Below are 24,760 nucleotides of genomic sequence, written 5' to 3' on the forward strand. Positions count from 1 at the left end.
CCAGTGTCTCTGAACTACAGACCAGTGTCTCTGAACTACAGACCAGCGTCCCCTAACTACACACCAGTGTCCCCTAACTATACACCAGTGTCCCCTAACTATACACCAGTGTCCCCTAACTACACACCAGTGTATCTGAACTACAGACCAGTGTCTCTGAACTACAGACCAGTGTCCCCTAAGTACACACCAGTGTCTTTGAACTACAGACCAGTGTCCCCTAATTACACCAGTGTCTCTGAACTACAGACCAGTGTCCCCTAACTACAGACCAGTGTCCCCTAACTACACACCAGTGTCTCTGAACTACAGACCAGCGTCCCCTAACTACATACCAGTGTCCCCTAACTACACACCAGTGTCCCCTAACTACACACCAGTGTCTCTGAACTACAGACCAGTGTCCCCTAACTACACACCAGTGTCTCTGAACTACAGACCAGTGTCCCCTAACTACACACCAGTGTCTCTGAACTACAGACCAGTGTCTCTGAACTACACACCAGTGTCCCCTAACTACACACCAGTGTCTCTGAACTACAGACCAGTGTCCCCTAACTACACACCAGTGTCCCATAACTACACACCATTGTCTCTGAACTACACACCATTGTCTCTGAACTACAGACCAGTATCCCCTAACTACACACCAGTGTCTCTGAACTACACGCCAGTGTCCCCTAACTACAGACCAGTGTCTCTGAACTACAGACCAGTGTCCCCTAACTACACACCAGTGTCCCATAACTACACACCAGTGTCCCATAACTACACACCAGTGTCTCTGAACTACAGACCAGTGTCCCATAACTACACACCAGTGTCTCTGAACTACACAACAGTGTCCCCTAACTACACACCAGTGTCTCTGAACTACACACCAGTGTCCCATAACTACACACCAGTGTCCCATAACTACAGACCAGTGTCCCCTAACTACACACCAGTGTCCCCTAACTACAGACCAGTGTCTCTGAACTACAGACCAGTGTCTCTGAACTACAGACCAGTGTCCCCTAACTACACACCAGTGTCCCCTAACTACACACCAGTGTCCCCTAACTATACACCAGTGTCCCCTAACTACACACCAGTGTCCCAGAACTACACACCAGTGTCCCCTAACTACACACCAGTGTCTCTGAACTACAGACCAGTGTCCCCTAACTACACACCAGTGTCTCTGAACTACACACCAGTGTCCCATAACTACACACCAGTGTCCCATAACTACACACCAGTGTCTCTGAACTACAGACCAGTGTCCCCTAACTACACACCAGTGTCTCTGAACTACACACCAGTGTCCCCTAACTATACACCAGTGTCCCCTAACTATACACCAGTGTCCCCTAACTACACACCAGTGTCCCCTAACTACACACCAGTGTCTCTGAACTACAGACCAGTGTCCCCTAACTACAGACCAGTGTCCCTTAACTATACACCAGTGTCCCCTAACTATACACCAGTGTCCCCTAACTACACACCAGTGTCTCTGAACTGCACACCAGTGTCCCCTAACTACACACCAGTGTCTCTGAACTACAGACCAGTGTCTCTGAACTACAGACCAGTGTCCCATAACTACACACCAGTGTCTCTGAACTACAGACCAGTGTCCCCTAACTACACACCAGTGTCTCAGAAATGTCCAGTGTGTGCGGGGATCTCAGTCATTTGTGAAGGTTGGGTTTTTACCTTTGCTCTGTGGAATCTGGAAGCATCGTCCTGTAAAACAGGAGAGCAGGAAGTTGAGAGAACAGTAACAGGAAGTTAAACTCAGCTGCTGATGATGTCTGATCCCAGCTCTCACCTCTGGGCCGCTGGACGTCTGAGTGTACTTCCCTGAGTCAAAGTGCAGCTGAGCAGAGCTGGAGAACACGTGCTCCAAACTGAACTTCTGGAAAGACCACGTCTGAGGAGGAAGAGCCGGAGGACCATCAGACAGAATGAGGGAAAGAAAACATGACGGAGATGAAGAACATCTGACTGATCTACAGACTCCACAGCTCTCCAGACCTGCTGGACAGTCTGTGTTAGATCAGACAGCACTTTTCCTGTCCTCCCTGTCCCCCTGTCCCCCGTCCTCCCCATCCCCCCTGTCCCCCGTCCCCCTGTCCTCCTGGAAAGCCGGATTTCTCAGTTAGCAGATAACTGCAGCCCAGCAGTGAGGACTGGCCAATAGGAATGTACTGCTGAACCCACCCCACTGCAACTGCTGTGTTCCCACTCCTGACCCCCGCAGCTGAACTAGGGAGCAGGACGCTGGAGTGTGTGTCTTACCCCTGTGTAGCGCTGAGGGTTGAGGAAGGTCAGCTGGGCTTTCAGCACAAAGTGGACTTCAGAGTCTTCCTCCAGATTGAAGGAGCCACACTCGAACCTCACACAGCTCACCTGCCCTGAACACAACTGGAGTACACACACACACACACACACACACACACACACACACACACACAGCTCAGTCCCTGGCGTTCTTCCTCTCGCTCTATTAAACTCAATTCTACTGTCTAACGCTCTTCATCTTCTTGAATTCAGTAAAGACGCTTTTTTTTACAGGACTGTCCGACTTCAGACTCGGAGTGAATCCAGATCACAGAGAGTTCAGTGTAAAGATGGACTAGAAAAACTTCATGTAAAGAATGTTGAGATGAATGCTTTCCATCACCAGTAGGTGGCAGCAGTAGTAACTGATCAGAGTTGGGGCTGAGTGAGTCGTTGAGGAGGAGAATGAAAAGCCATGTGAATGTGTCTGCAGATGGAGATCATAAAATAAATGACTGATTCAGAACAGTCCGGTTCTGGTTACTGGAGAAACACTGCATTCACGTTATTCTCTGTTCTTTACATTAGAATCTACATCTTTATCTGAGGAAAGGAGATGTTCAGTGAGATCTTCCTCAGTTCTATCAAGTCTAAAAGTAGTCGGTGACGGGAGCAGAGCAGAGCAGAGCTACACTAGCAGAAAGTTCATGAACCATGACTTACAGCAGGGTTCCTCTCCTCTGTGACGCTGCAGGTTGTCAGGTTCTGGGGGGAAAGTGATTCAGTGAGATGAACCATTTCTGGATCCAGGAATCAGTCAGATAGAGGAAGGTAAACCAGCCAGTGAATACCTGTACATCGATACTGTGCTGCTCCAGGCTGAAGTTCTGACCCATCTGAGATGGCATTGTGAACTTTACTGCAACCGGTAGACCCTTCACTCCCAGATTCCTCACCTGGTCACACACACACACACACACACACACACACACACACACACACACACACACACACACACACACGGTAAGGGCTGCCACTGTTATCACCCTTGAGCAAGGCCCTCTCTACTCCCCAGGTGCTGCAGTGATGGCTGCCCACCACCAGGCACATGTGCTTCCTGTCACTGTGTGTGTTTGATCACTGGTGGGTGGGTGTGTGTGTGTGTGTGCACAGAGGCCAAATTCCTTCTATGTCCAGCACTAATGGTGAACACGGTTGTCTTTGTCTTTGTCGAACACTGAAACACCACCCTTACACATCCACCTGCATGGCCCTGAGTAAAGATACACATTTCTGTTCAGTTAAAGCACTGTACAGGTTCTCCCTGCTGATGTTCCACCTGTGTGAATGTGTTCTTCAGCAAGTCTGTAAGTCTGGAGGGATCTGTATTCAGGTGGAGGTAGGTTGAGTGGGATGTGTTCTGGGTGGAGTAACTCTGGAGGGATCTGTATTCAGGTGGAGGTAGGTTGAGTGGGATGTGTTCTGGGTGGAGTAACTCTGGAGGGATCTGTATTCAAGTGGAGGTAGGTTGAGTGGGATGTGTTCTGGGTGGAGTAACTCTGGAGGGATCTGTATTCAGGTGGAGGTAGATTGAGTGGGATGTGTTCTGGGTGGAGTAACTCTGGAGGGATCTGTATTCAGGTGGAGGTAGGTTGAGTGGGATGTGTTCTGAGTGGAGTAACTCTGGAGGGATCTGTATTCAGGTGGAGGTAGGTTGAGTGGGATGTGTTCTGAGTGGAGTAACTCTGGAGGGATCTGTATTCAGGTGGAGGTAGGATGAGTAGGATGTGTTCTGGGTGCAGTAACTCTGGAGGGATCTGACTTTAACTTGACTGAGATATACAGGGGTACATTTGATCAATAAGGAGACTCACTGTGTAGTTTAGGACGACAGGCTTTGGATCTTTGTCTTCCAGAGAGAAATTGAGATAGGTTACAGACGACTCAGGAACACTGAGAGAGAGAGAGAGAGAGAGAGAGAGAGAGAGAGAGAGAGGGAGACAGAGACAGAGAGAGAGAGAGAGAGAGAGAGAGAGAGACAGAGGGAGAGAGAGACAGAGAGAGGGAGAGAGAGAGAGGGAGAGAGAGAGACGGAGAGAGAGAGACGGAGAGAGAGAGAGAGAGACAGAGAAAGAGACAGAGAGAGAGACAGAGAGACAGTGAGAGAGAGACAGAGAGAGACAGAGAGACAGTGAGACATTCTGCTGGTGCTCTCGTCCACAGTGACACCTGGACCTGCAGCTGCTACACAAGTGAATGTAGAGATGGGGGTCCTGCTGAAGGACTCTCAAAGGTGTAGTGTGGTGGGCTGGCCCAGTCTTTGCGGTTCCTTGGTTCCGAGTTGTTAACTGAAACAGAAGATCAGGACCGAGTCTTCCTGGAGCAGCACAGAGGCCCAGCTCACACCTCAGGGTCTGTCAGCCAAGGCCCAGCTGCATTACCTGTATGCTGTGGATTCCTCTGAAGTACCAAAGAGCTGACCTGGAGTGGGTCTACTGCCTGAGACCAAACCATCTAACCAGCACCATTACACTATGTTCACCAGCCCAGCGATGACAACCCTGCTAACTACCCAACGCAAATCCAATCAAATCAGATTCATTGTCACGTGACAAAAAACAGATATTAACAAAATAGAAACACTGAGTATTTACACATGAACTCACACTGTACAGACACACACTTTACATTACACACTACACACACAGTTTATAATTATGCTCAGCTATTTCCCTCACTATCAACACTTCCCCTTCTCCTAACCTCCCTTCCATTTTCTCAGCTGAGATAAAACCGTGTCTTGAGGGAGCTTCACATGTTGTGAGGATCTGCTGCATGTTTGGGGGGTGATGAATCTCATCTACCCGGAGGCACGGAGAGTCCCAGAGTCAGGACCGGCTCGTTATAGCAGTTAAAACTTCAAATCTAATCTAATAATTAAAACTTCTAAACTAACCCTGGGGAGAAATTGAGCATGGTTCACTCAGTTGGTGTTAGCCTGGGTAGAACCTGATCATGTAAACGGTGTGTGTTTTTCATGAGGTTTCATGGGGGACACGGTTCCTGTTGCACTGCAGGATTGTGACATATGGGAGGGAAGTGAGAATCTTTTTATAGAAACCAGAGCCTCAACAGTCCGACAGCCCATTTCCACCCTCAGTGGTTTGGTTCACAGCTTTTGCGCCACAGCAGACTCTCAGTGACAGTTTGAGCAATGCAGTGAAACCAAGTGATGGTGATTAATGGTCAACCCTCTCAGTCTGCGGTCATTCTTCTCTATGTTACTAAAGTTGGGGGGTACGGTGGGAGTACTCCACAAACTGTACAAATCACAGTCTGGGTAGACTGGCCTCAACAGACAGACGGGTTAGTGAAGGCCTTTTTAAGCAATACTAGCATACTGTACTATCTGTACAGTGATACAGGATAATAATTTAATAATAAAAAGCTACATTGGGATCAGACGATTCAAAAACCGATTCCGGTCAGTCTCACAGTGTTACTGACCACTGACCACATCTTTACATAACATAACAGACATGTTACTCACAATCTGATGGCCACGTCCACAGCAAACTGAACTGGCAGAGATTTCCTCACAGTTCCATTAGTGATATTACCATTATTTTCACTGTAAACAAACAGAGGACAGCTCATTCTCCCATTGTCCTACTGTAGACCCCACAGAGCAGAACAGCTCATTCAGCCTAAGGAAACCTCAGAATGGTCCTAGAAGATCCATCATGATAAGTGGAACTACCTTCTGGCCACAAGGGTCATCTCCATCGTGTCATTCCAGTCATAGAACCGAGAGATCCGGAAAACACCCCGGAATGTTGCCTACAACACAGAGTGGACAATCACTGGACACCTGAATCTGACCAATACAGGAACCGCTGTAGCAGATCTAAGACCTACTGTATAAGTAAATGTCTGACAGTATGCAGGAACTGCACAAGAGCTCAATCCTACAGTTAACTGTTCACCAGCTCTCAGAAGGACTCTGCAGTGCTACACATCTTCTCACAGGGTGACATGAAGTGTGTATCTCTTACACTGCTGCCTTTGCGGTAGACCGGTAGACTGATGCTGCAGGTAGTTTTATCCAGGGCTCCATCATCTCGGTCTCCACAGCTGCTCAAAGTCCTTCTACTGGCCTGGAGGAGACATTAGGAGACATTAGGGGTACAGTCACTTCTCTCAGTGAGGTATCCCGCACATCTTCAAGCTGCCCATGCTAAGGTCAGAGAACGGGTCAGTGGTTTTCTTTGATGAATGAGTGATCAATACGCCTGCAGGTCTGGGGGTTCATGAGGGGAGCAGAACCAGTGATTACGACCTGGCTTCAGCAACAGTGTCTGAAGATTTGGATCAGGGGGCAGTTTTACCTTAATGGTTTCGAACTTGGACAGCGACAGGCCGAGTGGGTAGTGAAGCACCACAGTGGTGTTGAAGGAATCGTCTCCTTTATTCAGCAGAGTTACACTGATGATGAAATACGCCTGATCCACCACCACCAACGAGCTGTTCCTGAAAGAGACCAACCAACACTTCAGCCCTTCACTCAGAACTCCACATCTACCTGTGTGTGTGTGTGTGTGTGTGTGTGTGTGTGTGTATTAGGATTCTTACAGGAACTTGAAGTCTAGCTCTAGATCAGCCACACAGCTCGTATTGCTCTGGCAGTTTCTCTGGAAGGGAACCTGGCAGTACAGGAGTAAACAGGTCAAACAGGCCGGAGGTAAAACTGACCCGTCCCACTAATCCCATCATTTCCTCCCAAATTACAGACGATTCAACCAGATGCCCATCTTTAATAAGCCAATCACATCACGAGGGGACGGTCATTCAGCCGGTCAGCTCAAATTCCCACTCCAGCAGTGGCTGAAACGTCTCCCCTAGCAAGCCGTGTCAGCTGATCTTCTAGAGGTCCCAGTCAATTGTAATGATATGAAAGGATGAACCTGAGTCAGGAACTCAGGAGGAGAAGGGCGTTGTCTGTGTGGTTCCTGGTTTTTGAAGGAGAGGTTTCTGCTGTAGATGTTAATAGTAAGACAGCAGGTGTGGTACACTGGGATTGTTCTCACCAGCAGGTTGTGAACTGGGGAGCCGTTCATCAAACACCCTTAGACCCGTTTGAACTCTCCACCTCTTTACCTAGCAAGTCTTAGGTTTCTGCACCTGGCTAGAAATGTCCAGCACCAGTTCAGAAGGAGAATTCTGGGTAAAGGGATTTGAGGAGGGACTGAGTCTTAGTCTCTCAGATTAACGAATCCATGACTCACCTCCACAAAGGTCACTGTTTTGCTATCGATGTTGAGGACAGCTTTGGAGCTGTGTGCTTGTTGGTCAGCCTGGGAGAAATTCAGCCGGATTAACACGGGTAGCAGCGTGTCCTTCACACAGGTCTGAAACAAAAGAGGACAGGACAGGTAGACCATGAAGGAGAACTGAGGTGACTCTGCAGGAGCCTGCAGCTGGACTGTAAGATCAGGAGTTCCCACCCCTGCTCCCGAAGCTAAACCCCCTAAACTAACAAATCCAGGAACATTTTAGTCTTGAGACTGAGGTTAGAGTGGGGATCAGGACTGGGAGCTCCTGCGTTAGGTGTGATGTAGTAACGTACGGGCATGTAGAGCGGCTGGTTAAAACAGTGGTCTGAGCTCAGCAGCACAGAATCCAGGAGTTTTCTGGAGTTTTTATCGTCCAACTCAAAGAACGCTCGACTCCACGATCTCACAGCGTCGGCACTGAGCTCGAACGACACATTCAGACCACTGCTCACCGCCCCTGTGAGGAGGACAAAACAGCAGGAGTACGGTATCAAATAGCCTGTGGTTCAAAACCAGCATATATACATATATATATATATATATATATATATATATATATATATATATATATATACACATACACACATACTGACGTTAATTAGCTGTGCTGCATGTTAGCATACCCTTGCTGATGGTGTTTTCTGTCATGCTGAAGCAGATGGTGAGATTCGCCACTTCTAGAAAAGATTCAGGTTTGATCTGGCAGTCGAAATGATCGAGGTTGATTTCAGAGGGGGAAAAGCTGAGCTGAGCAGAAACAGACAGAACTGGACGAGACCTGAAAAACCAGAGACGTCACAGGTATGACTAACAGAACCACAGAATCACACAGGAACTGGACCTGTATACAGTAATACAGCGTTACATTAACTGTACCTGTACACAGTAATACAGTGTTACTGTAACTGTACCTGTATACAGTAATGCAGCATTACATTAACTGTACCTGTACAGAGTAATACAGCGTTACAGTAACTGTACCTGTATACAGTAATACAGCATTATATTAACTGTACCTGTACAGAGTAATACAGTGTTACAGTAACTGTACCTGTACACAGTAATACAGCATTACTGTACCTGTACACAGTAATACAGCATTACATTAACTGTACCTGTACACAGTAATACAGTGTTACAGTAACTGTACCTGTACAGAGTAATACAGCATTACTGTAACTGTACCTGTATACAGTAATACAGCATTACATTAACTGTACCTGTACAGAGTAATACAGTGTTACAGTAACTGTACCTGTACACAGTAATACAGCATTACTGTACCTGTACACAGTAATACAGCATTACATTAACTGTACCTGTACACAGTAATACAGTGTTACAGTAACTGTACCTGTACAGAGTAATACAGCATTACTGTAACTGTACCTGTATACAGTAATACAGCATTACATTAACTGTACCTGTACAGAGTAATACAGCATTACTGTACCTGTACACAGTAATACAGCATTACATTAACTGTACCTGTACACAGTAATACAGTGTTACATTACCTGTACCTGTACACAGTAATACAGCGTTACTGTAACTGTATCTGTACACAGTAATACAGCGTTACTGTAACTGTACCTGTATACAGTACTACAGCATTACATTAACTGTACCTGTATACAGTAATACAGTGTTACAGTAACTGTACCTGTATACAGTAATACAGCGTTACTGTAACTGTACCTGTATACAGTAATACAGCATTACTGTAACTGTACCTGTATACAATATTACAGCATTACTGTAACTGTACCTGTATACAGTACTACAGCATTACTGTAACTGTACCTGTACACAGTAATACAGCTTTACTGTAACTGTACCTGTACACAGTAATGCAGTGTTATGATAACTGTACCTGTACACAGTAATACAGCATTACTGTAACTTTACCTGTACACAGTAATACAACGTTAAACTAACTTTACCTGTATACAATAATACAGTGTTACTGTAACTGTACCTGTAAACAATACTTCAGCATTACTGTAACTGTACCTGTACACAGTAATACAGCGTTACTGTACCTGTATACAGTAATACAGCATTACTGTAACTGTACCTGTATACAGTAATACAGCATTACTGTAACTATCTGTACACAGTAATACTGTGTTACTGTGACGGTACCTGTATACAGTAATACAGCATTACTGTAATTGTACCTGTACACAGTAATACAGTGTTACTGTAACTGTACCTGTATACAGTAATACAGTGGTACACTAACTGTACCTGTATACAGTAATACAGCATTACTGTAACTGTACCTGTATACAGTAATACAGCATTACTGTAACTATCTGTACACAGTAATACTGTGTTACTGTGACGGTACCTGTATACAGTAATACAGCATTACTGTAATTGTACCTGTACACAGTAATACAGTGTTACTGTAACTGTACCTGTATACAGTAATACAGTGGTACACTAACTGTACCTGTACACAGTAATACAGTGTTACTGTAACTGTACCTGTACACAGTAATACAGTGTTACTGTAACTGTACCTGTACACAGTATCACAGCATTAAGTTCTTTCTTGAACTCCTTGGTTAGTTTGGGGGGTTGGTCAGGTGCTAGTTACTCAGTAGGTAACTAGGAGATGGAGACGTCTGTGGTTTATAATAGTGAGGGATTCTTACTTTAACAGAACCACAGTCCCTCTGGCTCCCACCACGATGTCTGACAGTCTGTCTTCATTCATGTCCATGGAGCCATCAATCGCCACACCAAACTGCTGGAGCTGCTGGGAAATGTCCCGTGCCAGGATCCGCTACACACACAAACAGAGTTGATCATCTGCTGGTGTTTACAGCAGCCTGTATGATACTATCCTTTCAGCTGAGCCCTACTCCTTCACCCTTCACCATCAGCACACCGTCAGGACTCCAGTGTTCATCCATGTTCCTCTCCTCTCACATGAACCTCTTTCCCTTCTGTGGCTACACTATCATCCTTCCCTCACAGTCACCTCAATCATCTCAGTCATTCCCAGTTCACCCACTATCTTGGACTTCCCCATCACACAATGCTACCAGTACTGGGAGAGTGAAGGCCAGCACGGTCCTCCTGGCCAGGGCATAGTCCTGAAGGTCAGTGATCCACTCTGTGACCCTGACCCTGACCATCCATATCAGCTTGGATTCACTGGCTGCTCTTTTCCCTACTCTTTAGCGTTGGGGTGGTGTGAGTGGTCAAGGTCTGCCCCAACACTGAGCAGGGATATTGCTGCTGCTGTGTGTGAGGCCTGAGGACCTGGAGGACAGCGGAGATAGCTTAGGTATGCTTTCAAAAATACGTTTGGTTGGACATATGCTTGTGTCTGTGTGTGTCTCTGAGCTCAGTACAGTCCTCCAGCCGTAGTGACTTGGCCTCTCCTCGAGCCAAAATCATAATAAACATTCCAGATTTTTTCAAATGAGTAACACAAAAATGAAACTTTTCTGAAGGAAAATAAAGACTGTAAGCTGTGATGTTTACAATCTGACATAAGTTCATCTTCTAGATCATTTTCTTTACTTGATTTACTAATTCTTTCATTTTGGGGGTACCTGGCTGTAGCGAGCACGTATGCCCCCCATGTGGTCACCAAGGTAGATGTAGACTGCTCCTCTGCCATCGTCCTCCAGCGGAGCTCCAACAGCCATATCCTGCAGCTTGTCTCCATTCAGATCTGCTATGGATGTTACTGATGCTGCAAACTGGCCTAGAACATTCTTCACCAGCACCATCTACAGACAGACAGCAGGACCACACATAAGCACAACTGTTACCTCGTTTCCTCAGGTAATGAAGAATGAGTAAATAAAGCTCTGCAGGAGTTTTACTGAATAAATGAAGCTCTGCTAGGGTATTTCAGATGGTGAGGTATCTGGAAAAGTCCTGATGAGAAAACAGTTCCCATCTAAACTCATCAGAGACACAGATGGTGGTTTACCTGAGGGACACAGAGAACTATCTGAGGTGGTTCAAATGACATGAATGTGGTAGTGGGCACAGAACTGGTGTCTCTGATCACTGGGGTTGAACTGGAGGTACACACCACCGGACAAGAGAAGGGCTTACATGTGAGGACCTGAGCAGAGTGCTGCCATGGTAACCCTAGAGACATACACTGAGTGGTTCTGGGCATTGACCCATGTTGTCTGGAGAGACACCTACAGAGGTAGGCACACTCAAGACCAAGCTTTCTGACACTGGGCAGCACATTTCTCTCTAGAATCCCTTGATAGTCTTGAGATTTCATTGTACCCTGCACAGATTCAAGACACCCTGTGCCAGATGCAGCAAAGCAGCCCCAGAACATAACAGAGCCTCCATGTTTCACAGTAGGGACAGTGTTCTTTTCTCTATATGCTTAATTTTTCCATCTGTGAACATAGAGCTGATGTGCCTTGGAAGAAAGTTCCATTTTTGTCTCATCTGTCCATAGGACATTCTCCCAGAAGCTTTGGGTCTTGTCAACATGTAGTTTGGTAAATTCCAGTCTGGCTTTTTTCTGATTTGTTTTCAACAATGGTGTCCTCCTTGGTCATCTCCCATGAAGTCCACTTTGGCTCAAACAACGACAGATGGTGTGATCTGACACTGATGTTCCTTGAGCTTGAAGTTCACCTTTAATCACCTTTAAAGTTGTTTTGGGCTCTTTTGTTACCATTCGTATTATCCGTCTCTTTGATTTGTCATCAATTTTCCTCCTGCAGCCACATCCAGGGAGGTTGGCTACAGTCTCATGGATCTCAAATTTCTGATTAATATGTGCAGCTGTAGTCACAGGAACATCAAGCTGCTTGGAGATGGTCTTATAACCTTTACCTTTATCATGCTTGTCTATAGTTTTCTATCTAATCTCCTGAGACAACTCTTTCCTTCGCTTCTTCTAGTCCATGTTGAGTGTGGTACACACCATGTCACCAAACAGCACAGTGACTACCTGTAGCCCTATATATAGGCCCACTGACTGATTACAAGATTATAGACACCTGTGATGCTAATTAGTGGACACACCTTGATTTAACATGTCCCTTTGGTCACATTATTGTCAGGGGTACCATCATTTCTGTCCAGGCCTGTTTGATGAGTTTACTTTTTTTTTTTAAATAGTTGAAGCATGATTCAAAATCAGATTTTTTATTTATTATTACTTTTGTCAGATTATACAGAAGTTATTTCTGTAACTTTTGTGGGTTTTTCTATCATTAACTGAGGGGTACCAACAAGTTTGTCTACATATCACCAGCTTTGCAGTGAGTGGAATATTAAAGCACAGGATACTGACCCACTCTCAGACTGACTGCCAGGTGGACAGATTCATCCATACCTTGGAGCTCTGGACAGATCTTACTTCTCTTGGCTGCAGAGGCAGGCTGTGCTTTACCTGATCTGTGAGACTGTAGATGTACATCCTGCCTTCCCTCCGGGGCTGGGCCTGGTAGTACTGAGGAGCTCCAACCACAACAAAGTCAGTGTCCCCATCCAAGTTCACGTCCAATAAACAGAGAGATGCGCCAAAGTATGAGCCGACCTGCAGAGAAGTTATTTAGGATTGATTAATGATTTCTGAGGGACTGTCCTGAACAACCCGTCCAAAACAACTGGAGTAATAAAAATATTCGAAATAATTACTGACCTGTTCTCCAATAACATTGGTTGGGCTGTTCCAGGTCTGGTCACGCTTAATGAAATAAGTCACCTGACCCCTGTGATTGTACCTCGGAGCTCCAGAAAATAAAAGAGAGCCCCCAGCTCTCTGGCCAACCGCTAGAGAGTAACCTAAACACAACAGACCCTTTTACAACAACATGAAGCACTCAGATCAACAACACATCAAATGTGAACTCACAATGTACAATGTTCACAGCTTTAACTATTCAAGCTAGTCCAGATCAAATATGCAGTCCAGTTTACCCAGGTAGGAGTCATTATTCAGCTTCGGGTCTTTGATTTCCATCTCTGTGGCTCCAGCTCCAGATCCCATCACTTCATAAAGCAATCCACACCATTCATTTGATCCGACCGCCCCCAAGATCAGAGTTTCCTGGAGTCCAGAGCATATCAGATATGTGACTCTGGAAAGCTTTGACTGAATTCATTCTGGCAGTGAAGTGATCTTGTACTTTAACCTGATCAGAAACTGGTTAAACTTCCAACATACAAGAGTCCACTTCAGTTTACAAATCCCTCTTAAAACAACTCAAACAGCAGAAGCAGAGGCTGGGCTCAGCAGATCAGATCTAGGGGCTTCAGTTTTAGCACTACTGAAATCGGGTTGGTTTTACCTGATTGTAAATGGCGCTGAATCCACTTTGAGACAGCTCCTTTGTCCGTTGCCTGCTTGATTCACTGCCTGAACAGGAAAATATGTAACTAATGAAGACTGACTTTAGTTACGCTTACAAATCACTTCTGAAGTAGAAAAAGAGAAAGGAGAGCTCAGACAGTTCAATATCAGTACATCGTATTCATGCTGTTCCTGATACCTTCAATGGTGTAGAAGGTCTTTGGCATATTATCCAGATGTCCTTCCAGTCCAGCATAGTTCTGAATGTAGAATGTGTTCTGATCTTTGGGCTCTGAGGCAAATACCGTGAGCTTGTTCATTTGCACATTCCCCACCTGTTAAAAAGACGTCATTTACAGAGTAGTGGTGGGTGGAGAGAATGATGGACAAATGAGGTGTAGCATGTCTTACCGGTCTTTATGTTGAATTCCTTCTTTACATCAGTCACATGTCATCCTCTGTGTGTTGATCTAACCATGTCTCCTGTCTTGCCCTGCCTTTTCCTGTCAGGGGTTCATTGTCCTGTGTCTGCATATACAATCCTCTGTGTTTCTTGTTTTTTGTCAGGACTTGCATGTTAAAACATTGGCTTTTCTATCTCTCATTCCCATTTCTGGTTTAGTGTTTAGTTTCATGAGTTTCTTTGTTCTATTGTGTGTTAGTTTTCTTCCTGATTGTTCTGTGCTTTTTAAACAAAGTTCAGATTTAGTTTGCCCGTACATCATTCCTTCATAAAGTGATCACACTGCCACTGAGGGATTTCTACATTTCACATTAATTCTCTAATGACCAAATCTAAAATGCAACACACTGTCTACATGATTTTTCTCTTCTAAAAAAGTGCCATATATCTATATCCTGACTAAAGACTCAGTTCAAACTGCTTTCTCTAAACAGGATGAATTTTCTCACAGACCCACACTGGAGCTACACTGGAGCTAGCTCCTCTCTCTGTTTGAGGCTTTGTTTATGCAATACTATACTTTATGCAGCCTCCACCCTGCTGTCATCCATTACAACACAACCAATAAAATAAGAAAACTGACAAATTAAATAATATTTATTTCCCAGTGACTAAATCCAGAATCAGAATCCTAATCAGAACCGTGGTCAATGTATGTTGAGACAAATTGCCTTAACATGTCTCTATGACAATAATTTATGGAGGCCTGAAAGAGGAATGGCATGTTAGACAAACCCAAAATGACAAAGTACTCATAGTGCCCTCTGACAGTGACAATAAACAGTCTCCCTTCTTTTTGCACTCTAGATTATATAAATACAATATGGAGGCCATGTTTAGTGAATATGAAAGCACCACAGAGCTGTTCCAATGTGACAGGTCCAAATAACCCAAAGGGTATGAATAAGTCTTCATTTGATCTACTACTGGAACTCCTATGCACAGTCACACTGCACCCACAAAGACTTCTCCCCACTTACACCACACCTGAGTTCACACCCATCCAGTGTTTTCTCTAAATAATGTAAAAAGAATTCTGATTATATTAGACCTGTACATTAGACTGCTTTAAACCAGGGCAGTATGGGTAAATAGAAAGTGTGTATAGTGTGTGTATGTGTGTGTATAGTATAAGTTACCATGTAAATACTACAATGACAATAAACCTTTATTCATTCTTCCGTCCATCACTTCACCTGTTCCTTTTTTTCTATATCCATTCATCCAACGGGCCACTTTAGCAAATTCATTATTTTAAAGACTCATTATGCAGCTAGCAGATGTTTTCGTTAATATCTGTAATCCCTTGCTTTACAGAGAACCATTTTTTTCAGTTCCCAAGAAGCCTGCTATCACCTGTCTGACATAATTTTACATTACATTTAAGTTTAGATACTACCAAACACAAGTCAGTAAGGTGACCACTCTGCTATTCACCCAAGTACTCTCAGAAGAGGAGGATCTTCAGTCTGGGTTTGAAGACAGTGAGCATTGGACTCTGCCGTTCGGACACCCAGGGAAAGCTAGTTCCACCACTTTGTTGCAGGACAGAAAAAAGTCTGGATGCTTGTCAACATCAACAGCTGATTCACATGCAACTTATTATTCAACACAAACAGCTCTGCTAAACTCATCCCTACACTCAATAAACAGACAGAGGGTTGATGGATCTTCTAAATATGAAAACAGCTGCTTACTCCATGTGCTGCGCTAGCCACGCTAACTCTGATGATGTCTCTCTATTCACCTCGGTTCTCCCGTTCTGTGAGCCAGTCTGAATGAAGTCAGTAGTGCTGAACTTTGATCTGAAGGACTGTTCCTCACACCAGAAGGTGCCTCCTCTAACAGTGTATTGGTGATGTAGTGCAGCACTGTTTAAAGGTACAGGTCCAGTGAGCGGGACTGTAGTACTGGTTAATGTGTTGTATCTGTGAACTCACCCCAATAACGAAGCGTAAGATACGTTGATCCTCACATCTCTTTATAACATCTTTAGAGTTGAAGTCCGATGGAGTTCCGTCTGTGATGATGACCAGTGCCTTTCTAGCTTCAGGATCCGTCTCACTGAAGTGATTTGCTCTGTAAAAGCAGATAATGCAGTTCTTAAAAACACCAATGTTTATGTTACACAATTCACCTTGTTCAGACATTCAGTCACAGCAGCGGCAGAAGGAACAGCTGTAGAGGATCAGCAGAATGCCCTTCAACTGAACTGACCTTCAACTGTACTGACTGCACTGACTGCAATGATTCTACTGACTGTACTGACTCTACTGACTGCACTGACTCTACTGACTGCAATTATTCTACTGACTGTACTGACTGCACTGACTGCAATGATTCTACTGACTGTACTGACTATACTGACTGTACTGACTACACTGACTCTACTGACTACTGTCTGCACTGACTCTACTGACTGCACTGACTCTACTGACTGCACTGACTACACTGACTCTACTGACTACTGTCTGCACTGACTCTACTGACTGTACTGACTGCACTGACTGCAATGATTCTACTGACTGTACTGACTGTACTGACTATACTGACTGTACTGACTGCAATGATTCTACTGACTGTACTGACTGCACTGACTGCAATGATTCTACTGACTGTACTGACTATACTGACTGTACTGACTACACTGACATTACTGACTCAACTGACTGTACTGTCTGCACTGACTCTACTGACTACTGACTGTACTGACTGTACTGACTATACAGACTGTACTGACTGCAATGATTCTACTGACTGTACTGACTGCACTGACTCTACTGACTGTACTGACTGCAATGATTCTACTGACTGTACTGACTGTACTGCCTCTACTGACTACTGACTGCACTGACTCTACTGACTGTACTGTCTGCACTGACTGCACTGTCTCTACTGACTGTACTGACTCTACTGACTGTACTGTCTGCACTGACTGCACTGACTCTACTGACTGTACTGACTGCACTGACTGTACTGACTACACTGAGTCTACTGTCTGTACTGACTGCTCTGACTGCACTGACTGTACTGACTCTACTGACTGTACTGACTGCACTGACTGTACTGACTGTACTGACTGTAGTGTCTGACAATACTGACTGCTCTGATTGTAGTATCTGACTGTACTGACTGCTCTGACTGTACTGACTGTAGTGTCTGACTGTACTGACTGTACTGACTGCACTGACTGCAAATGTCAACACTGTTCTTAATTTAACAGTGAATTTTATGCAGTGAATTTGGAACCCATAGCTCCACATAGCTCATCAGGACTACTTACAGAACATAGTCAATAGCCTGGTGAGTGTTTGTGAGCGACTTCATATGTGGCTCATCCTTCAGCTTTTTCTCAGCAGTGTTCTCCATGTAGTCTTTAAAGGTGAAAACAGTGCGGGGATGCTCAGAAAACTGGACGGCAGCAAACTGAACACAAACAGACAAGAATCAGAACCATCAGAACTCACAGATAAACATTCAAGCAGCACTAAGAGTACTGACTGTACCGACTGTACTGAGAGTACTGACTTTACTGACTGTACTGAGAGTACCGACTGTACTGAGAGTACTGACTGTATGTAGAGTATTGACTGCACTTAGAGTACTGACTGTACTGAGAGTACCAACTGTGCTGACTGTACTGACTGTACTGAGAGTACAGACTGTACTGAGAGTACTGACTGTACTGACTGTACTGAGAGTACCGACTGTACTGAGAGTACTGACTGCATTTAGAGTACTGACTGTACTGACTGCACTTAAAGTACCTACAGTACTGACTGCACTTAGAGTACAGCTAAACATTTAAGCAGCACAAAGAGTACCAACTGTACTGAGAGTACCGACTGCAATTAAGTACTGACTGTACTGAGAGTACCGACTGTACTGACTGTACTGAGAGTTCTGTCTCTACTGACTGTACTGAGAGTACCAACTGTGCTGACTGTACTGACTGTACTAAGAGTTCTATCTGTCCAGACTGTACTGAGAGTACTGACTGTACTGACTGTACTGAGAGTACCGACTGTACTGACTGTACTGAGAGTTCTGTCTGTACTGGGTGGCCCCTTGTGGTATTTTGATCAGAGTACATCACAGTAATTTCACTAAGACTCTAGGGAACTGTGTTAACTGGTGGAGAAAAGAGGATTATTATGATGTTTAAAGTTGGTGTATTTAAGTTAAACCTCATTACTGTCAGAACAAAACCTGGTATCACCAAACCTTAACTTTCAATGGAAATCAATTAAAATGATTTTATTTCAGCTACATTTGGACCATTATGACCATTACAGACCCCCAGTCTGTTCATCATGAGGCACTGTGAAGAACAGTCAGCATGTTCACATCATGAGAAGAAGTGAAAACTTTGTAAGAGGAATGATTTACAGATTCAGATGAACTGTAGGAGTGATAGTGATGAGAGAATGAAGAAACCTAAATCCAGAGAGAAAATCCTTTTGTGGATTCAGATCCTTACCTGAATGGATGAGTCTTTAAGCTGTGTGATAATTTTCCAGATGAATTCTTTATTCAGCTCAAACTCAGAAGTCTTCATGCTGGCAGAGCCATCGAACAGGAAGACCAGGTTCGCCACACCTTTTGTGCATTCTGCAGAAAAAGAAAAAAAGCTGTTTGGAAAGACTCCAAATGATCCAGAGGAAAATGCCTTGCTTAAATGTCTACAATCTCTTTGTTCTGGAAAAGTGTCTGGATTCAAGTTCTACACAGTTCAACCAGCAATTAAATGCTTACATGAAACAGCAGGACGGAACAGAAGGTGGAACATATAAAATGAGAAAAGCAAAGATGAGACGGCTTTGTCCCATAAATGTATATATAAGTAAAGTATAAAAATATCTACAAGGATAATAACAAATAAAATACAAAATAAAAGTACACTGGAGGGATGAGCTGTCAAGTGTAAAGTGCAAGAAGTACACAGTGACTGTGTAACAATGTTAAGCAACTGAGCAGGAGGTAGTCATTATTATACACACATGGACAAAATTGTTGGTACCCCTCGGTTAATGAAAGAAAACCCCACAATGGTCACAAAAATAACTTGAATCTGACAAAAGTAATAATAAATAAAACTTTAATTTTTAACCATGCTTCAACAGAATTATTTTAAAAAGTAAACTCATTAAACAGGCCTGGACAGAAATGATGGTACCCCTGAAAATAATGTGACCAAATGGACATGTTAAATCAAGGTATGTCAACTAATTAGCATCACAGGTGTCTACAATCTTGTAATCAGTCAGTGGGCCTATATATAGGGCAACAGGTAGTCACTTTGCTGTTTGGTGACATGGTGTGTACCACCCTCAACATGGACCAGAGGAAGTGAAGGAAAGAGTTGTCTCAGGAGATTAGAAAGAAAACTATAGACAAGCATGTTAAAGGTAAAGGTTATAAGACCATCTCCAAGCAGCTTGATGTTCCTGTGACTACAGCTGCACATATTATTCAGAAATTTGAGATCCTTGGAACTGTAGCCAACCTCTCTGGACATGGCCACAGGAGGAAAATTGATGACAAATCAAAGAGACAGATAATATGAATGGTAACAAAAGATTCAAGCTCAAGGAACATCAGTGTCAGATCACACCATCCGTCGTTGTTTGAGCCAAAGTGTTGTTTTCAACCATTGTTGAAAACAAATCATAAAAAAGCCAGACTGGAATTTGCCAAACTACATGTTCACAAGCCCCAAAGCTTCTGGGAGAATGTCCGATGGACAGATGAGACAAAAATGGAACTTTTTGCCAAGACACATCAGCTCTATGTTCACAGATGGGAAAATGAAGCATATCAAGAAAAGAACACTGTCCCTACTGTGAAACATGGAGGAGGCTCTGTTATGTTCGGGGGCTGCTTTGCTGCATCTGGCACAGGGTCTTGAATCTGTTCAGGGTACAATGAAATCTCAAGACTATCAAGGGATTCTAGAGAGAAATGTGCTGCCCAGTGTCAGAAAGCTTGGTCTCAGTCGCAGGTCATGGGTCTTGCAACAGGATAATGACCCAAAACACAGCTAAAAACACCCAAGAATGGCTAAGAGGAAAACATTGTACTATTCTGAGGTGGTCTTCTATGAGCTCTGACCTAAATCCTATTGAACATCTTTGGAAGGAGCTGAAACATGCTGTCTGGAAAAGGCACCCTTCAAACCTGAGACAACTGGAGCAGTTTGCTCATGGAGAGTGGGCCAAAATACCTACTGAGAGGTGCAGAAGTCTTATTGACAGTTACAGGAATCGTTTGAGTGCAGTGATTGCCTCAAAAGGTTGTGCAACAAAATATTAAGTTAAGGGTACCATCATTTCTGTCCAGGCCTATTTCATGAGTTTATTTGTTTAAATACTTTTGTTAAGGCATGGTTAAAAAATGTCAGATTTTTATTTGTTCATTTTCATAAAATTTCTATTTATTATTACTTTTGTCAGACAGCCCATGGGTCTTCGGCCCATCACTCCCCGTACTGAGGGATTTCGTCTCGACGTGAGCTTTCTTCACCAGGAAGGAGGGGGGAGGGGGGAGAACTCTAGAAAAGTGGGTGTAATGGATTCATCATAGATCCAATGATTTTCCTGCCCATTATTTCCTTATAAAATAGAGCCATTAATGTGGTTTAGTGCCTCTTACGGGTGTATTAGTAGTCCAGTTTGGAATCATTCATAGCGCCCAAATACATAAACTCCTCCACAGTCTCACTGACTATACCTTACCTCTTTGTAAAAGGTGGTGTAGTATATTCATTAGCTATGCAGATGTTCATAGACCTGAAGGAATGGTATGGAGTTGAGGAATAATATGGTGAGGTCTCATGGGTTAGACTTGGGAAAGGAGAGCGAGATCCATTCTCAGGCCTAATTTGGTAAACTGTACATGAACTAAACACACTGAACTGAACAGATATAGGAGCTTGTCTTTTCTTACTCTACACTCGCTCTCTTGGTAAAGTGATATTCTCCCATGGATTCTTTTACCACTGTTACGCTGATGACACTCAACTCATTCTTTCTTTCCCATCGTCTGACACAGAGGTTTCTGCCCGTATCTCAGCATGCCTTGTGATGTCTCGTCTTGGATGGCGGCTCACCACCTCAAACTCACCCCAGCAAGACGGAGCTGCTGTACATCCCGGAAACTGCTGGACCAAAAAACGATCTTGCCATCTCCTTTTCACTGGTCACTCCTTCTACAGAAGCTGGAAGTCTTGGTGTAGTCATGGATGATCAGTTATTGTTCTCAGGTCATGTTGCAGTTCTGACTCGGTCCTGCAGATTTCTCCTGTATAACATCCGGAGCTACCCAGTTGCTCGTTCAGTCTCTCCTCACTTCCAGACTTGACCACTGCAGCTCTCTTCTGGCTGGTCTCCCTCTGCACACCATCAGACCACTGCAGCTGATCCAGAACACAGCGGGTCGGGTCGTCTTCAACGTTTCTAAGTTCAGCCATGTTCAGCTCCTCCTCTGCTGCGTTCTCTCTTCACTGGCTTCCTGTAGCTGCTGCCCTCATCAGATTCAGAACCCTGACTCTGGTCTACAAAGTCAAGACTGGACCAGCTCCTCCATACTTGATGGCGATGGTCAAAAGCCAATTCACACCTAGAGCCCTTCCAGTTTCAAGTACGGCTCGGCTCGACCCGCCATCCTTTAAGATCCACGGAAGGTGAGCGTCCAGACTCTTTTCTGTCCTGGCACGAACGAGCTTCGCCTGGGTGTCCGAACACAGATTGAAGACCCACCTCTTCTGAGAGTACTTGGACAAATAGAGTACTATGGTCTCCTTATTGTCTTGTGCTTAGTAATGTCTAAAGCTTAAAGGTATCTTTGAATTATTAGTCTATTCTGAATAGCTAAGGTTTTCTTGGTTAAATAGTAAAGCACTTTTGTAAGTCGCTCTGGATAAGCGTGTCTGCTAAATGCCATAAATGTAAATGTAAATGTTTAAATTGGATATACTTTCCATTGTATGTGACGGAGATGTTAAGGGGTCAAGCTGTGTCTTTATGTGTACTATATATGTTAAGCAATGGTGGTGGTTAATTTACACCCCTCATGGGTAAGATACTGACATCCTATATATGGGAACAGGGCAACAACATATGATGTGTAGTAGGGTTTAAACGTGAGGTGTTCCTTTGCCCAGGGAGAGAGAGCAGAGGGACACTGAGAACTGACTCTCTCCGCACTGTACTTTTGATTGGAATAAAATGTTTCATTATTGCAACTGCAAGACGGTGGTCACGAGTCTCCAAGTCCTTCCAAGAACACATCAGTGGAAAGGGAGCCTTTTTTAATCAATCACTATTTCTTTTGTTTTTAAGATGTTTGAATGTTTTCATAAATATTTTATGTTTTATAAAACTGGTTCACCTTCTGTAATCCAGTTCAATGTCTGTTAAAAGGCTGACTAAGGCAACATCATCTGCAAGCATAATTAATTAGCATGGTGACTATCACAAACATTATTACATAAAATAAATAATAATTGTGATGAAACACATCCTTGTATCACACCCATTTTTGTTGTTATGATTGATACACCAACTGCCTTAAAAATCCTCTTATAACCTGGGCACCTACATCTGTGGGGCATCCCAGAATAGAAAGAACTACTTAGCTGTACCTTGAACAGCGACGGTGTTGTTGCTGCTGATGTCCAGTGTGCTGCTGAAATGGTAGCAGACACCGCTGAGATACGAGTTTCCGTCACAGTCACAAGTGACACTGGGACTGCAGCTCTACATCACAACCACAGGAGTCAGACAGGTTAAAGATCACAGCTTCAAACAAACAGCAGACACTGTATAATATCTAATAACTATAACTATAACAGTAACATAACCATAACTATAACCATAACTATAACTTTAATCATAACTATAACAGTAACATAACTATAACCATAACCATAACTATAACTTTAATTATAACTATACCTATAATCATAACTATAACCATAATCATAACCATAACTATACCTTTAACCATCACTATAACTTTGTTTGTTTGTGTTGCACTCGTGTCTTGTATGCACTGTCTATGTTGCACCATGGTCCTGGAGGAACGTTGTTTCGTTTCACTGTGTTCTCTGTATGTAGTTGAAATGACAATAAAACCCACTTGACTTGACTTGACTTGACTTAATTATAACAGTAACTATAACTATAATTATAACTAACTATTACTTTAATTATAAAAGTAACTATTACTTTAATTATAAAAGTAACTATACCTTTAACCATAACTATAACTATAATTATAACAGTAACTATTACTTTAATTATAAAAGTAACTATACCTTTAACCATAACTATAACTTTAATTATAACAGTAACTATACCTTTCATTATAACTATAACTTTAATTATAACAGTAACTATAACTTTAATTATAACTATAACTTTAGCTATAACTATTACTTTAATTATAACAGTAACTACAATTATAACAGTAACTATAACTTTAATTATAACTATAACTTTAGCTATAACTATTACTTTAATTATAATCAGAACTATAACTTAAATCAGAATCAGCTACTCTACATATAATTAACTGATAATACACAATACACAGAGAACAGCAGCACATTTTTATACAGTGAGCTTTAGTGTTCTTCACATAACAGCAGTCTGCAGCTCTGTATAGATTAAATACTGTGTTACACAGCAGAGAACATGTGTGAGATGAGTGATGGTGCAGTAATGCAGGAACTGTAGGATAAGAGTGATGAGAGTTTATCAGTAATATCTACAGCCTGCTACAATCTGTAGCTGATGATGGTGATCAGCTGGTCAGGATGGTGATGGTCAGAGGGTAAAAGCTGTTCCTGTGTCTGACCAGTTCTGTAGTGTCTGCCGGACGGGAGCAGCTGGAAGAGGTAATGACCAGGATGTGAGGAGTCTGTAAGGATTTTCTCTGCCTGTTTTCTGGTTCTTGAGCTGTACAAGTCCTGAATGGAGGGCAGAGAAGCACCGAGGATTCTCTCAGCTGTCCTCACTGTTTGCTGCAGTCTGTTCCTGTCCTGCTCCAAACCAGACAGTGATGGATGAACACAGGATAGATTCGATGACTGCAGTGTAGAACTGGATCAACAGCTCCTGAGGCAGACCCAGCTTCCTCAGCTGATGTAGAAACTTCATCCTCTGCTGGATGTCTCCTAAAGCCCACTCTCAGCTCTACAGTCTTGAGCGTTTTCAGCTCCAGGTTGTTCTGACTGCACCAGAGTACTCTAAGTTCAACCTCCTGCCGATACACAGACTCGTCATCATCCCGGATGAGTCACATGACTGTAGTGTCATTTGCAAACTTCAGGAGTTTAACAGACGGGTCATCAGAGGTGCAGTCAGTGCAGAGAGAGAAGAGCAGTGGGGAGAG

General features: G+C 43.6%; 1 protein-coding gene across 3 annotated transcripts in view; it reads right to left on the reverse strand.

Annotated features, from left to right (window-relative positions):
• The window catches only part of LOC140536190 (integrin alpha-M-like), a 33,313-nt gene that overhangs the window by 2,569 nt on the left and 5,984 nt on the right, over positions 1–24,760 (reverse strand). For all 3 annotated transcript variants that reach the window (XM_072657881.1, XM_072657882.1, XM_072657880.1), the window contains 25 exons: positions 23,007–23,121; positions 18,846–18,976; positions 17,649–17,791; positions 16,306–16,444; positions 14,102–14,237; positions 13,901–13,968; positions 13,530–13,659; positions 13,252–13,394; positions 13,000–13,146; positions 11,174–11,353; positions 10,265–10,395; positions 8,225–8,379; positions 7,895–8,058; positions 7,554–7,676; positions 6,901–6,971; positions 6,657–6,798; positions 6,324–6,425; positions 6,029–6,108; positions 5,819–5,899; positions 4,143–4,221; positions 3,120–3,224; positions 2,992–3,033; positions 2,287–2,412; positions 1,817–1,918; positions 1,702–1,731 (listed from right to left, as the gene is read on the reverse strand). In XM_072657881.1, coding sequence (XP_072513982.1) covers positions 1,702–1,731; positions 1,817–1,918; positions 2,287–2,412; positions 2,992–3,033; positions 3,120–3,224; positions 4,143–4,221; positions 5,819–5,899; positions 6,029–6,108; positions 6,324–6,425; positions 6,657–6,798; positions 6,901–6,971; positions 7,554–7,676; positions 7,895–8,058; positions 8,225–8,379; positions 10,265–10,395; positions 11,174–11,353; positions 13,000–13,146; positions 13,252–13,394; positions 13,530–13,659; positions 13,901–13,968; positions 14,102–14,237; positions 16,306–16,444; positions 17,649–17,791; positions 18,846–18,976; positions 23,007–23,121 — 2,865 coding nt within the window. The remainder of the gene's footprint in view (positions 1–1,701; positions 1,732–1,816; positions 1,919–2,286; positions 2,413–2,991; positions 3,034–3,119; positions 3,225–4,142; positions 4,222–5,818; positions 5,900–6,028; positions 6,109–6,323; positions 6,426–6,656; positions 6,799–6,900; positions 6,972–7,553; positions 7,677–7,894; positions 8,059–8,224; positions 8,380–10,264; positions 10,396–11,173; positions 11,354–12,999; positions 13,147–13,251; positions 13,395–13,529; positions 13,660–13,900; positions 13,969–14,101; positions 14,238–16,305; positions 16,445–17,648; positions 17,792–18,845; positions 18,977–23,006; positions 23,122–24,760) is intronic.

The sequence above is a fragment of the Salminus brasiliensis genome, chromosome 15, assembly GCF_030463535.1.
Source record: "Salminus brasiliensis chromosome 15, fSalBra1.hap2, whole genome shotgun sequence".
NCBI lineage: Eukaryota > Metazoa > Chordata > Actinopteri > Characiformes > Bryconidae > Salminus > Salminus brasiliensis.